At 47.9% G+C, this 15,560-nt stretch overlaps 1 protein-coding gene across 4 annotated transcripts in view; it reads left to right on the forward strand.

Moving 5' to 3' along the window:
- SLC2A9 (solute carrier family 2 member 9) overlaps positions 1–15,560 on the forward strand; it is a 210,000-nt gene that overhangs the window by 185,291 nt on the left and 9,149 nt on the right. For all 4 annotated transcript variants that reach the window (XM_032855051.1, XM_032855069.1, XM_032855060.1 and 1 more), the window contains one exon: positions 11,978–12,105. In XM_032855051.1, the coding sequence (XP_032710942.1) occupies positions 11,978–12,105 (128 nt within the window). The remainder of the gene's footprint in view (positions 1–11,977; positions 12,106–15,560) is intronic.

Genomic DNA, 15,560 nt, shown 5'->3' on the forward strand with positions numbered 1-15,560 from the left:
CCAAAAAGAAGTAGCAGTGTACATTCTACCGCAGTCATGAAGACCTTTCACAGCATGCAGAAGTTGTTGGAAACTTCCTTTCTCCTTCTCTGTTGATCTCAGCTCAGAGCTGCCCACAAAGACCACCTCCTGCCCACTGCAAACCCCCAGGTCCCCCCACATTTGAAGCCCTGTGCTTCCCCATGTCTTCTCCTCCTGCCCAATCATTCCCTAGAGAGATCAACTCAATCTCTTGGAAGTATGGTACAGCTTGACATCTTCTCTTATCCGCTTCTACAACCATCAACCCTTCCGGCAATCATGAAATAATCAAGTTGAGATACCACTGGGGTGACCAGTCGGCCCTGGGGGTTCCTGAGACCAGATGTTCTGCTTTCAAAGCCGGGACAAGTTGGTCACCCCAGATGCCCAGGAGTCTCAATGAAAAATCGGTAGAGTTCAGAAAAGGGCAGGCTGGTGTGGGCCTCAGTCTCTGGCAGAGTAGGACTTTGAAAAACTAGAATGGATTTCTCTAGAAAGAGACCCACAAGGATTCAAGGAAAGCAGCTTACTTGGGGGTTGATCCCAGGAGGCACCTGGAGGGGAGTAGACATGTTAGGTGGGGAAGGAAAGGCAGATTAAGGAAGGGGCTTTACAGATCAAGTCACTTCCACATGCAAGCAGAACAGAATCCAGCCAGGGAACTCTGAACAATTGTAGGAAGTACGCGTATCAGAGTCGCTCTGATCCCAAAGACGTATTTACAAGTCCCTCTGGCCTGGGAAGGGAGAGGTGTCAACTCTCCAGCCCTGCAGCTCAGGTGGAAAGGCAGACCAACGCGCCTCTGGGGATGCAGGCAGGCAGGGGGATTTGGGGCGAGCACTGAGATGCAGAAAACCGATGGGGGAAAAGGGACCATCACCCACATCTGCTTGGGCATTCGAGGTCTTAAGCCAGAGAACACCATGCACCCACAGGATCTGAGATCCCATGTAGCCCCAGGACCGCGGCTCCTTCAGAGCTGTAGACCCAGGGCCCAGAACAGCACTAGCTCCCCGCACAGCACCAGAACCCCACAGGAACTCAGGAATTTGTGTTCACTGACTGAATAAACAAACCAGTCCATTCCACATCCGGGAAAACTAAGACCCAGGCTGAGAGTGGTCTTACCTCCAGTTACAGGTGTCCCCAAGGTCCTGGCCCTTATTCCAGGCTGCTTTACAAGTGCAGGACCCATAACGAAGACCCTTCCTTAGCCACTCACGCACATTTGTCTGTCTCAACACCCCCTAGCCCATGCAAACAAGGAGGAGGGTTCAAGCTTAAAGCATACTCACGAAGAACTTACCACCAAGCCCTCTGCCTTCCGTGGCACTGGAGTAGAAGTTCCTTAGTAACAGATCATCAGAGTGTGGTTAGCCCAGCCAACAGAACACTTCACTTTGGGTTTTTCTTGATAGATATCAGTTGTCTTCTCTGACCTGCTAGTTAGCTGTCATCACTCATTACAATGTGGCAGCTCCCCATTTTTAATTAGAATTAGTAGAGTCTGTTTCACGTGGCCCATTTGCCTCTAAGATTCTTCAGGAACATCCTCTCTTCTAGAAACTCCAGATGTCCAAACTTAAGAATTTGACTTAAATGTCTGGATTAGAGAAACTCCATTAGAATAAAGTCTCTGTGATAACTGGGATTCAAGAGGGGCCTCATTTCATGTTTCAGTGGAGTGGAATTTGGGAAGGAATTTAATGATACCGTGTGATTGATCCCATGCAAATGCAAGGCAGAATCACAGAAGGCAGCCATTAATAAGACTGAGAGGCACCAAGTGCTTTATCACAAACATTTTCCCAGCCTTTTCTCACGTTCTTAGCTACAGTCTCCTAACCAGTGTCCTTGTCCACTTCCACTCTCCCTCTGCGATCCCGGCTCCACTCTCTACCAGGGACCGTTCTCCAGTGTGCAGTCTGATCGGCCTCCCTCCTGCTAAAATCTTGTGCCTACAAACCTCTGACCCCCAAGCAGATGTCCGGGGAACCCCAGCTCTGTATAGTCCTATGTGGATATGCCTCTGCCGCCCCAAGACAGACACCCTCCAAACCCACTCCCATGTTCTTCCCCTCCCCCAGCCGGTTCCTTGACTATGTAATGAATTTTTGCTCTCCCTTAAAAGACCAGTTAATGATCATTATTTCCTATTTCTTCATCCATTCATCCATCCAACAAACATCTATTGAGGGACACAATTTGCTGTGGGGAAAGTGACAGTGAGCAAAAGAACACACTACCCCCAAAGAGCATAATAAACAAGCAAAATAAATAAAGAAATAAAAAGACAAGGAAGGCTAGCGTCCATGGAAGGCATAGGTAGGGGTAAAGGGACCTCTTCGTTCTATCCAATGAGACACATTCCACTCTCTTTCCCTACTCCTGGAGAAGCCTCCCTTTCGTTTCTTTAGCAGACATACTCCCTTTGGGCGAGACCACAGGCTTGGGTCGGAACCTTGTCTGGTTACCTGGGCTGGGCTGCAGTTAGACTAGCAGGAAGGGAAGAAATGTGTCACGGCTTATATGTCATGTACTGAGGGCCAAGCCCATGCTGAGTAAGTTGTTCCTATGCTGTGTGCCCTAACGTCCCTCCGACCCCGGGCACATTTCCAGCAATAGGCACCATCTGAGTGTGATGGGAGTGAGGCATTCCCAGGAAGAACAGTGCTCACAGCAGACAGGCTCATTGGGAAGGCTGAAACAGGGAGTCTCATTTCTCTCTGGCCTCCGTCTGCCCCCGTGGAAGGTAGGGCTGGGGTTGGACAGTTGAAGCCCAATTTTGCAGCATCTCTGAATGTAAAAGGAGCAAACTAGTTTTGCTCCCTCAGTTCAGACCACTGACTCCTGATGACTTGTAATTCTTCTTTGTCCAAGATCAGCTGTGTCTGAGACCGTCTCTCTGTAGAGTTTATCACTCCCTTTCTACAGTAATTTAAAACCCCACAGAGGGCAAACTTTTCAAAACTCTGGCATGTAGTCAGTACTCAGCAAGCATCTACGTGATTGCATGACGGGAAGAAGAACAGCTGTGACAGTTGATAGCACTGAGCCTTTACAACATGTTCAACACAGTGTTTAAGGACTCTTGTTTGATCCCCAAAACAATGCTAAGAGGTAGGAGCTGTCCTCATTTTACACATGAGAAAATGGACAGCCATCCATATGACTCATCTGTGGTCACACAGGCTATTAGTGAAGAGTTTCTCGGACTCCAAAGCCAGTGCTCCTGGCCACCAGCATGGCCACCTCAGTGTGTGTGCCATGTGCCAAGTGGGTGCTACTGCTGGCTTTACTGAGAGGCTAAGTAGCTCATCAAGTGCCCAGATTGTAAGAGGGGAAACCAAGGCTTGCAGAAAGCCCAAAGCCTCCCACCTTATTGGCCATGGAGCCAGAAGTGCCCACTGAAATTCAGAACGGGATGAGCCTCTGCAAGGTTGTCCTAGGGGAGCATCCTCGCATCTCCCATCCTTCTCTGCCTGGGAAGCCTGCACCAAAAGAGGTGGGCACTCCCTCTGAGAGATCAGACCTGCCCTTTCTCCATTTGGCTGAACAGGTGTCCTCCAAGGTGATGAGCTTCCCAAGCGAATAGCACCCCCCCTTCCAGCGCTGCTCCCCAACTGCATCTTCTGAGTGCTGAACTACTCCTGGTTGTCCTCAAAACAAACCTGCCTGAAAGAGTGCATTGCCCTTCCTCTGGTGTCTTCTGGAGACTGGGCAGAGGAGAGGTTGTTGATCTGGAGCAGAAGCTCTTGGTGACGGCTTGTGTGGCCTTCAGCACCTCTTTCTGCTTCTCTGTGGCCTCAATCCTCTCACCTGTCAAATGGGTATTAGAATTCCTGTCTCCTAAGGTAGTTATGTGAACTAGTCATGTAGACTAGTAGATTCTGAAAATGCCCAGCACAGGGCTTGGAACGTAAATGTGGGTGAAAATGGACAGATGAACAGCCAAAAAAAGATGAAGTCTAGTGAGGTAAACACAGCAGAATATCCATGAAGAATTTTCAAAATTATTATATTAAATTGAAAAAAATGTAAAGGTATTTTTTAAACTGGTGCTTGGGGGGAAATATGTTTAAGGGATTAAGTAGCATATGGGCACAGCTGTGGAGATTATTAAGGGGATTTAAAAGCCCTTATTAAAGGACTTTTAAAGTTGATGGTAATGGCTCCATTAAAAGAATGTAATAATATGAATTATAGAAAAGTTTGGACAGTTGCCCTTTATTTCTTTTATATGAAAATGAATTACGATTTGATATTTTATGTAGATACCTAGCGAGAGCTAGAAAACAGAGATGGGGGGTGAGGCGGGGGGAGGGGGGGCTGACAGCTATGTGCAGGGAAACTGTCAGAAGCAGAAATGACAGCTGCTGCTGGAGTACCACAGACGCACATTGCTAAGCAGGTTCCTTTTGGTCCTCAAAACACCAGACAGGTAGGGACTATGGCCATCTTCATTCTGAGATGGGTTTTCCACAGTTTCCTGAGGTTCCCCAGTTGGATTCAGTTCTGGCGGCCCATGGAGGTAACTTGCTGCTTACCCACCCTCTCTGCCCGTCCTTCAGTCGCCACATGCTTACCAGCATTTCCTAGGATCGACTCACACACAAACTACATGTCGGAATCTGCTTCTGGGGGAAGCCAAAATAAGCTAGCCAAATAAAATAACAAGTAAGAACTGAATAAGATAGCAAGGTCTATTGGCCAAGAGATGTAATCACTTGGGGCTGACTTGCGAAGTCTAAGCTACACCATGCTACTAGCCAACGGTGTGAGTCCTCGCCGGTTACAGAGTAGAAGCAGTAGCATGAAGGCACAGTCATCTTTTTATCCTTTTGAGCTGGGAAGTGCAGTCGAAATAAGTCAGGACTTTGGGGTGGCTCAGTTGGTTGACTGTCCAACTCTTGATTCCAGCTTCGGTCATGATCTTAGGGTTGGAGGATCAAGACCCATGTTGGACTCCAGGCCCAGCAGAGTGTCTGTGTGTGTCTCTCTCTCCTTCTGTCCCTCCCCCCTGCTTTCTTTCTCTCTCTCTCTCTCTCTCTCAAATAAATAAAGGGGCACATAGGTGGCTCAGTCTGTTAAGTGTCTGACTTCAGCTCTAGTCATGATTTCAGGGTCCTCGGATCAAGCCCCGAGTCAGGCTCAGTTCTCAGCTGGGAGTCTGCTTGTCCTCTGCCCCACACCACCCCGCTTGTGCTTGCTCTCTCTCTTTCTCTCTCTTCCTCTCAAATAAATAAAAGAAACAAATCTTTTTTAAAAAAAATTTTTTAATTAAAAGAAGGCAGGATTTCGAGTCTGAAGATACACCTCTGTGTCCTGACTCTTGTGGGGCAGCCTGACCTGGTGGAGACCAAAGGTACAGGTTGTGAAAGGATTCACTCATGGCAGAGCAGAAGAGAGAGATTATTGAAATCACCACAAGGGAGCAGCGGGTGAGACAGCAGAGGAGAAACTGACTGCCACAATGAGGTGGTGGGAGCCATAGCATTGGGGCCAGTGAGGAGCTATGGAAATGTATGGAATTTTCCTTTTTTGGTATCTGTGCCCAGTTGTAAGTATCCTGTTGGTCAGCTAGGGCCTGTGGCTGTTTCAAGGTCAGTGGCTTAGTGCACCTGTTCTCATTCAGCCCAGGGGTCACTGTGGGCCCTTACACCTTGATCGGGTTTCCATTGCTCAAGCCTGTTGCTTGAAAGTAGACTTTATGTCTTCCACTTTCAAGTGATTCCAGTAACTTCAGCCCTTCATCTTCTAGAGTTTCAGTTTCCTAATCTGTAGTCATAATTCGTAACTCAGAGTTTGGTCATGGAGATCCAGTGAGATATGGCTTGCAAAATCTTTTTGTAAACAGTAAAATCCACAAATAAAGGGCCCCAACCAGAGAATTTGGAAGAGAATTTGGAAAGATTTGTTAAAATCCTTTACAAGAAGGGATTTTTTTCCAACCGCTCTTTTTTTTTTAATTTATTTTTTTTTATTTTCAGCATAACAGTATTCCTTGTTTTTGCACCACACCCAGTGCTCCATGCAATCCGTGCTCTCTCTAATACCCACCACCTGGTTCCCCCAACCTCCCACCCCTGCCCCTTCAAAACCCTCAGATTGTTTTTCAGAGTCCATAGTCTCTCATGGTTCACCTCCCCTTCCAATTTCCCCCAACTCCCTTCTCCTCTCTAACTCCCCTTGTCCTCCATGCTATTTGTTATGCTCCACAAATCAGTGAAACCATATGATAATTGACTCTCTCTGCTTGACTTATTTCACTCAGCATAATCTCTTCCAGTCCTGTCCACATTGATACAAAAGTTGGGTATTCATCCTTTCTGATGGAGGCATAATACTCCGTAGTGTATATGGACCACATCTTCCTTATCCATTCGTCCATTGAAGGGCATCTTGGTTCTTTCCACAGTTTGGCGACCGTGGCCATTGCTGCTATAAACATTGGGGTACAGATGGCCCTTCTTTTCACTACATCTGTATCTTTGGGGTAAATACCAAGTAGTGCAATTGCAGGGTCATAGGGAAGCTCTATTTTTAATTTCTTGAGGAATCTCCACACTGTTCTCCAACTGCTCTTTAATTTTGAAGCACGTTATTTTAGGATGAGCCACAACTGCACGTCCACCACAAGAAAAACCAATCCCTAACCTTTAGAAAACATGTCGTCAGGGTACTTTAGGTAAATATGTCATGTATAGCCTTATTATAGACTCTTCCTCCCATAAATACCTAACAAAATGAGCTTTAAAAAAAGTTTGGGACACCCGGGTGGCTCAGTTGGTTAAGTGTGTGCCTTTGGCTCAGGTCCCGATCTCAGCGTCCTGGGATTAAGTCCCACATCCATCAGGTTCCCTGCTCACTGGGGAGTCTGCTTCTTCCTCTCCCTATGCCCCTCCCCCTGCTCGTGCTCTCTGTCTTGCTCTCTCTCTTGCGCTCTCTCTCTCTCTCAAATAAATAAAATCTTTTAAAAAGTTTTTTTTTTAAGGAACAACCAAACAAATCTTTACGCAGGAAAAAAAAAATTGACCAGCAGCATAGTACATTCTGTCTCCACCCTTCAGAAACAACACTGACCAGGGAACGGGATTCAGAATCCCCTAAGAACGCTTACTAACATCTCTGATTTGTGGGGAAAATAGAGTGAAGAAGTGAGTCAGCAATCAGGGGAAAAGATACCTCCCCCAACAGCAGCCCCCAAAGTCTTCTCACTTTCCAAGACTTTATCCTAATTTGAGGAGACTAGTTGAAGCCCACAGAAGCTGAGTGTACTTCTGACCTCCTGGAATGGGTTCCAGTGCACGTCACTTAAAATGTCAGAGGTGGGAACAGAGCCCAGATGCTCCAGAAAGGGCTGCCCCCACCACATTTCCTCGACTCCCAACCCCCAGCATTGCCTTCCATTCAAGAAAAAGTACTGAAAAATAGTACTCATGCCTCAAACCACGATTTGAAAGATAGATAACCTGGAAGAAGATAAGAGAAGGTGTCAAGGATGAATCACCATATCAGAGCAGGTGGAAATCTGGACAGAGCAACTCTATGTATAGAAAGACAGAGAGCAGTAGCATAGGGAATGTACAACATAGGACGAGAAGAAGAAAGAAGGGACAAGGGATGGAGAAGAGAAAGAAGGAAGAGATTGCCCAGAGCATGTGCAAAAACAAGAGGATAAAGTCATTCAGGAAACAAAAGATATGGAAGAGGGACAAAAATCATCCAACATAAGGATAATAACTTCTCTGGAGTAAAAAGTCCAACAGGCAGAACAGAAGAGAATTTCAAGTCTAAGGTGGGAAATAAATGAAGAGTAGATCTGTACTTGAGAGGGACACACTGTGTTCTAAGAAAGACTGTTACAGGAAGACCAACACCGGGCACATCATAGTTACTGAATTATTAAGTTAATAACTTCAAGCATAAGGAAAGATTTCTTCAGGGCTTTAGGTGGAAAAAGCCAATCCTCTGAAGGATAAATATTAGAGTAGCTCTAGGCTTCTTAATAGCACACTCAGTATCAGTGCCAAGCACCAAAATACAAGAGGAGATCATCTCGGGATGGAAGGTTTAGGGACAACTTTTGTCTTTTTTCATGCTTTTCTATGTTGTATGCTTTCTTAGTTGTTAAAAATATTAAAAAATATTACTCATGACCACCAGAAAAATATAGTTAACACTATTTTCACTTTGGAAAACAATATAAAAAGAATGGGCCTACCAGAAATCCTGGTAATCAAATCCTGGAAATATCAAACCTCATTCTTTCCCACTTTACCCTGGATTAAAGAAACAGACAGTGAGAGGCTCTTAGGAAACCTGGCTATCAATACCTGAAGACAGAAGAGAAACAAATGAATTTCAGGATTTGGGGGAGCATTCAGATAAAACCATGAAGACTGCTAAGTTTCCTTCCCATATTTTAAAAATTGTAAACATCTTAGTCTTGCTTGCATCACAGTGGAGTTATTAAGACTCATACTGGCATCACCCACCCTTGAGTTTGAGACCCACTGGTGGTATAACTCGAGGAAATTAGTTAACTTCTTAGGCCTCAGTTTTATACATTAAATGGGAAAAATAGTAATCATAACTAGTGCATAGTAGTGGTGATTAAATGAAATAATGTACATCAAGTGCCCTTTACAATGTATGCCATGTAGTTACTGTCACCACCATCAGCACCTGCAGTAGCACCCTTGTCCTTTCTGTAATCATCACCATCTTCATTTCTATCATCATCACTTTCATCATCATCATCACTAACATCATCATCACCATTATCACCATCACCTCTAACATCATCATCACCATCATCATCACTGTCATCACGATCACCATCAACACCATCAGCAGGAGCAGCAGCATCACCATCATCATCATCACTACCGACACATCACCATCATCACTATCATCATCATTGTCATCATCATCACCATCATCAACTTCATCACGACCACCATGATCATCATTACCACCACCATCATCATTCTTTACTAAGAGACCTTGGGCATGTCACTCCCCTTCTCTGAGCTTTAGCTAACTCATTATAAAATGGAAATAATGCAGCAGAAGAGTTTTAAATTATTGTCATAGAAGCTAAGGCGTATTGAGTGTCTCCCTGTGCCAGACTTACTGAGTGCCTACACACAGAAATTCACTTAATCCTCACAAACATACCCGTGGTAGGTCCCTACTGTCATCACTGCACAGGTGAGAGAGATTTGGTAGACCCAGCACTTAAACCTGTTCTTACTAAAACCAGAGGCCAAGCCCTAGTCCCCTAGTCACAACCTCCTTTGGTTGTGAGGTTCAAGGGAGATCACGGAAATGAAACCAATCAGAGAAACAGCCTATGTAGGATTCTTCAGGTTTCTTATATTTGCCCTCCAGGGTGATCTGAAGGAAGAATAGAGGAGACCTGATGTAGACGTCTATCTTGTGAACTCTGTTTTAATCACTCCTCCTGGATTCTGCAGACCTCTACTGAATGCCTCCTATGTGTATTCTAGGTGCTGTGCTAGAGTAAGGGTCATCACCAACAAACAAGTCGTGGCCCAGCCCTGAAGAAACAAAGAGACATGCCAAGAGGCATGTGTGTCAACATTCTCTGCTCCATTGTATATCAGAAATGTTAGCAGAGATATCCACAGGTGCTTCCAGAACACACCTAAGGGAAGTCAGGGAAAGGAAACACCAGCCTTCAAAACTGTTCAGACTTCACATAAGTGTGCACTGACCTCCAAGGATATGCTACAAGGCTTACAGTGGTGTTAGCTGCAGGAGCACCTGAGTGTGTGATACACATACCTTCAACAAGGCAAAACTATGCTCTTTACAGACCTAAAGGCTGGTACTTAGGACATTTCAATGTGTAACCATTGTTCTTGCACAGTTTCATAGATACCTTTAAGATATGGAAAGTCTATTTTCTTTGTAGTTAACAGTATATCAAATCTTTTCAAAATCAAATTTTGAGTGCCTAATTCAAGTAAGAAAATATCCATCAAGTATCCACTTTCTGCCAAAGATGCCAGGCCAATGGGGAGGCTGCAGGTCCTGGAGGGCTCATGGTCTAGTGGGGGCTTGAGGGGACGGTCCATTCTCAGTCATTTTGATGTGTTGGAGTCCAAGGCTTGCTGGCAGAATAGAGGTTTGACAACAGTGAAAGCTCTGGAAAGACAGGCTTGAGTTGTCCTTTCTCTGTGACCTTAGGTTGTCATGGTTGAACTTGACGATGAGTGGTATGGTTGTGTGCAGTGCTTACAATCAAAGTTTTGCCTCCATGGGGTGGAGTCTCTGAATCCTGCCCCTTCCTTCCATCCCCACTGCCACCATGCAAGTCCTCTGCATAATCCTTCCTCACTGCCCAGCAGCCTCCCGCAGCCACTCCTCTACCTGCCAGTCCCCTCTCCAAATAGCTGCAGTGTCTACGAAATACAAGTGGATCACATCAGTCCCTACTTGAAACGCAACGTTGGTTTTCTTCAGTAGTAGAGCTCTCCTTTATCTACAAGACGCTGCCTAATTAGCCCTGCTTGTCTTTCCTGCTTCGTACTCTTCCTCCCACCCCTCCCTCAGCTGTGCAGACAGAGTGGCCTCTGCTCTAGACCTTGACCCAATGCCTTTCATCCTCCAGGGTATCTGCCCTCCCATCCCTTTCCCCACAGTTTTCCCCAAATCTTAGCAAGCTGTATCTCCTCCTTCAGGTCACATCTCAGCCATCCCCTGCACCCCCCAGATAGCCCTCCTTAGCCATTACAAACATAGGCTCCCCCCATTGCTGACTGCATTCCCTTCATGCTTATCACATGTTGTAATTACTTATTCATTCATTCATTTCTTTTTTGATAAACACGTCATCCTTTCTCCTCTACCAGATGAGGGAATTCCATGAGAGCCGGAATTGTCCCTATTGTCCACCAGTGTGGGACCAGCCCCAACACAGTCAATAATCATGGTCAAAATGTTCAGTGTCTCCCTGGAGTTTGATAAAAGCCCACCACCCTTGCTGTGAAATGCCAGTGTATAGATCTGATTGGCAGAGTGGGGATTCCATTGGGGAGGGGGGAGGTGAAAATAGGCCCTCAGTGGTCATGCTGAGACCCAGGTCAAGGGTCTGGGCACAGGGCCCAATCCCAGGTCTCACTGAGTTCCAGAAGAGGAGGGTACAGACCTTGAAGAGTCTAAGCTAGGTGTTGTACCCTGCGGTTAGAAGTGTGTGCAAGCAGTCTGGGTTGCTACAGTGACCATTAGAGTGCTGGCATCCCTAAGGTGAGGGGTGACAGACATCCTGCAATTGCACAGGACGGTCATCAAAATAAAGAATTGTCCTCCCTTAATGACAATGACACTTCCACTGAATAACACTCCACTGCTGGGGTGACGAGTGGGACCCACCACACATCCAGTCATGGGGAGATAAAGAGGACAAACCAATAGCCAGCTGGGCGGGGGGTTCCCATCCTGTCCAGCAAGGATTAGTGGGGAAACAAAGCTGTGATTTGGAGGTTGGAGTCCTAAGCCTGAGTTCCGGCTCTGCTCCTCAGGAGCTGAGTAACACTGGGGAAGTCCAGCAACCTCTCTGGGCTTCAGTTTTCTTACCCAGGTATGGTAACCCATACCTGCCTGACACGCTGTATCCATAAATGTCAGTTACCTTGTAAATCAGATTTGTACGTGCTGTATTCATTTTGTAGTGGATTACACCTTGATTCAAAGGGCATTCCGACAGCCGAGAGGCTGAATCCCCTCTTGTTTGGATGGGCCGGGTCAGGAAAATGGTTTCTATATGTTAGGAGTGATGGGCTAACTCCGGCACCCAGTCCTGAAGCTGTCGGTAACCCAAGTGGGGCCGGCTCACGGAGAGGGTGCTACCCTGCCATTGGAGGGGACGCTGGTGTCATGAGTCTTTCCGTGTGGTTCATTCTGTGACCTTGCTCTTCCATTGCAGGGGGCATCCCATTCATCTTGACTGGCGAGTTCTTCCAGCAATCCCAGCGGCCGGCCGCCTTCATCATTGCAGGCACTGTCAACTGGCTCTCCAACTTCGCTGTTGGCCTCCTCTTCCCCTTCATCCAGGTACGACTGACAAGGGGTCTGCTGCCCGTGGGATGCCGTCTGGTTCGGCAGCCCTCTGCCTGAGGGGTGAGTCACAGAGCAGAGGCTCAGTCCCTCAACTGGAAACTCACACTGTTGTCCTAAGGAAGGCAGAGATCTGCCTCGGCTCCAACCCTGAACCCTCTTTCTCCCTCCTGCACCTTCCAGGTGCTGTCCCCAGACACTAAGGGCTGCCTCAGAGGGAGTGGGCTTCCTATCACCAAAGGTCTGCGAGGAAACCTAGGTTAGAATCTCAAACCCTCACTTTTGCAATGTGCTTGTCATGGTGTTAGACAAAGTCCATAGTTACAGTGCACCCTGTTGTACATTTAAAGACCTCACTGTCGTCATAACCAAGTTGATGGGGTCACTGTCCCAAGGGTGACCATAGTGGACAGGAAAATGTGAACTCAGGAAATGGGTACAAGTTCTCTGTGTGTAGGTCAAGAGTCTATTCATTCACTCTCTCATTTATTCAGCACATACTTATCAGAGTCCCTACTCTATGCTGGGCACTGTTTCAGGCAGTGCGGATAGCGTGGGAATGAGAATGTGTGCTCTGTGGTCCTGGAGCTGAAAAGGGAAGCAGCCCAGGAATAGAGCAGTCCCCTTCTCGGGGCCTATTTCAACCCTCTCCCCCTCAATTAATAGTCTGCCTATTAATTGACTAGCTTCAATCCCAGCATGCCCCAGAGACTCTGCTGCCATCTTGTCTGAGTCCAAGGTCAGTAGCCCCAGCCACAGGCCCACGTGGCTACTCCTGCATCATAGAGCAGCTACTCTGTGCCAGGTCCCCAGCACGTGGCTTTTCGTGTGCTGATGGCATCCATGCCTAAGCCTGGGGTTCCTGCCTGTCCCACTTTACTGCATGCAGGGAGGCTAAGGCTCAGGGAGCAGACGCCATCAGCCCAAGGTCCTGAGGTAACCTGGTCCTTCTGCCCCATGGCCTCTTACTGTTGGACATTCTCTGCCTGCCTTTCATTACTCTCAGACTCATCATGTGACTTTTACAGCATCTTTGACCGCATCTTAGCTACAAGCATCCTGCTTCTGAATGTACATGCCACAGGGGACTCCTTGGGCCCCACGTCCATTTCCTCCCAACCTTGGACATCTTCAGCCAACATGGCCAGAACATAACAAGTAACCTTTTCAGTGGACTCCTAACCCCAAATGGCTTCTTCCTAATTCATTCAAAGCCAGCAGAGCCAGGGGTCAGTAACATATCCATTGCTATGGGGAAAATTAACTTCAAACCACTTCTCTGTCAACACAGATCTGCCTACCATTTTTACCATTTAAGTGGAGAAATTCTAGACCCCTCCACCTGGCCCACCACTAAGCTGTTTCTATGTCTGGGAAATAGGCCACAGTCTCCTGAGAAATTTGGGGCAGGGGTCGGGAGGTGCGTAAACGACCTTGCTGTTCCCCCACACAAAACACTCCACCTGACTCTCCTGCCACAGTTTGGGAGCAGACAGCTCTGACGTGCCACCTTAACACTGACATTTGCTGAGTGCTTGCTGTATGCCAGGCTCACTGAACCCCAGTCTGCTCTGGGAGGTCAGGCCTTCATGTCTCCCTGGTTCAAACCACAGCCTGGAGCTCAGACAGCAGCAGCCAGTCCCCAAGGTCACCCCCATGAGAAGTGACAGAGAGGGCAATTGTCTCATCCTTGCCTGTAAGACAAGGGGAAGAAGGAGCCCTTGGTTATGCAGCAGGACAGATTCTGTCCAACACGCCCATTGGAACTGGGTTTGAGGAGTTAATTTATGTTTAGGCAAACACATGAACAAGGCACTCACGTGTGTTCACACACAGGCACACGTGTGCTCACACACACACACACACAGGCCCACATCTCAAGGAGGTCTCCAGCGGATTGGACCCGTCTGACCTTTCTTTCACATTGTTCACTTGGGAAATCACAGCCCATCAGCAGCTTCTCCCCAACAGAAACGTCGTGCTGCCTCTCCCTTGACATGCTCCCCCGGACTCTGTTGGGGGGGGTGCTGGGCTTATTCCAAGTCCTGGAGAGCTGTGCCAGCCCCACCTGCTCAGCTGGATTACTTGGCAGGGAAATGGCATAGGAGAGGACAGCGACCATGACAGGCCGTTCAGCATGCAGTCACGCCATCGCATGAAAGGTCTTATTACACCCACTTGCCAGTCAAGACAGGTTGGATTTGCTGCAGAAAGAAATAGCCCCAGGTCTCAGTGGCTTTAACTCACCCAGGACGATGTCTTACTCATTCTCGGTGTTCATTGTGGGGGAACTAGAGATTCTAGAAGGCCCCAGAGCTTCCCGACTCAGTCCTGGCATGTGGAAGGAGTGTGGCAAGTCTCACACTGTCCATTAAGGCCGTCACCTGGCACCAACACAGATTACCACCGTGAGAGTCCCCTGAGTAAAAGTTACACCACCAACACCTTACCACAGGGAAAATTCAGGTAACTTTCTGTCCAGAGGGGAAGAGCCAGAAATCTTAAGTCCTTCCATAATAATGGCCATCGCCTGGGACTCTTTGAGGAGGAAAGCCAGGCTCAGCAGGACACTTGCCCAAGGCCTCAGACAGTGAAAGGAAAAACATTGTCACACCCACGGATGTCACCTCTGTGCCCTTCCTTGACCCCCAGGGCTTTTGTGTGTATCAAACTCTTTTCCATGATAACCCATTTTCTCACAGCCTTGACTACAATTTCAGGGAATCATGTTCATTTCAACTGGCTCACATCCAGTGGGGTGTCCAGGGGCCTGAGAGGCTTCTGGGGACATAGCTCCTCCCAGGACACCCTGTTGTGATGTGCTGGAGTGTCTGGGGGCACAGCAAGACCAGGACTCTCGGTGGTTTAGCAGGTCCCTCCAGCAGGAGCCCTGGAGGAGCCCCTGAGCATGCCAGCACTGTCACTGTGAATAAAAATGCATCCATTCACGCCATGGGGATGATCTCATGCCAGATTTCACAGAGAAAGTCAGCCCGAGGGCTGCTCGGAGCCTGGCCTGGAGCAGGGGAATAAGGCCAGGACCCAGGTGAAGGGCTCAGGGCTGAGAGGGACGCCACCTGCTCACAAAGCCGAGGTCCCCCATGCACACAGGACAAAAATCTGCACGCCTGTCCTAGAACATCCAGAGCAGCTGTCTCCTCCCAGACACAACAAGGGCACAGGAGTCACAGAAGAGCTGTGGGCCCCCCTCCTTGCAGGCTTAGGTATGGGGGCTTGGGGCAAGGCTGGGCGAAGTGCAGGGGAGCTGCAAGGAAAGACAAGTCGTTGGGGAAGATCTGGAAGGCAGGTCTCCGATCCATTCCCTGAGAGGTATTGGGGTCAGATCTGGTCACTGACTGCCTTTGGCATTTTGGGGCTAGAGCTAGAGAGGTGTGTGGCTTCCACATCAGAAGAGACTGCCTGACCTTGGCCTTGACCTTGCCTGGTAATGC

This window comes from Lontra canadensis, unplaced genomic scaffold (assembly GCF_010015895.1).
Source record: "Lontra canadensis isolate GAN:19392208 unplaced genomic scaffold, GSC_riverotter_1.0 scaffold1, whole genome shotgun sequence".
Taxonomy (NCBI): Eukaryota; Metazoa; Chordata; class Mammalia; order Carnivora; family Mustelidae; genus Lontra; species Lontra canadensis.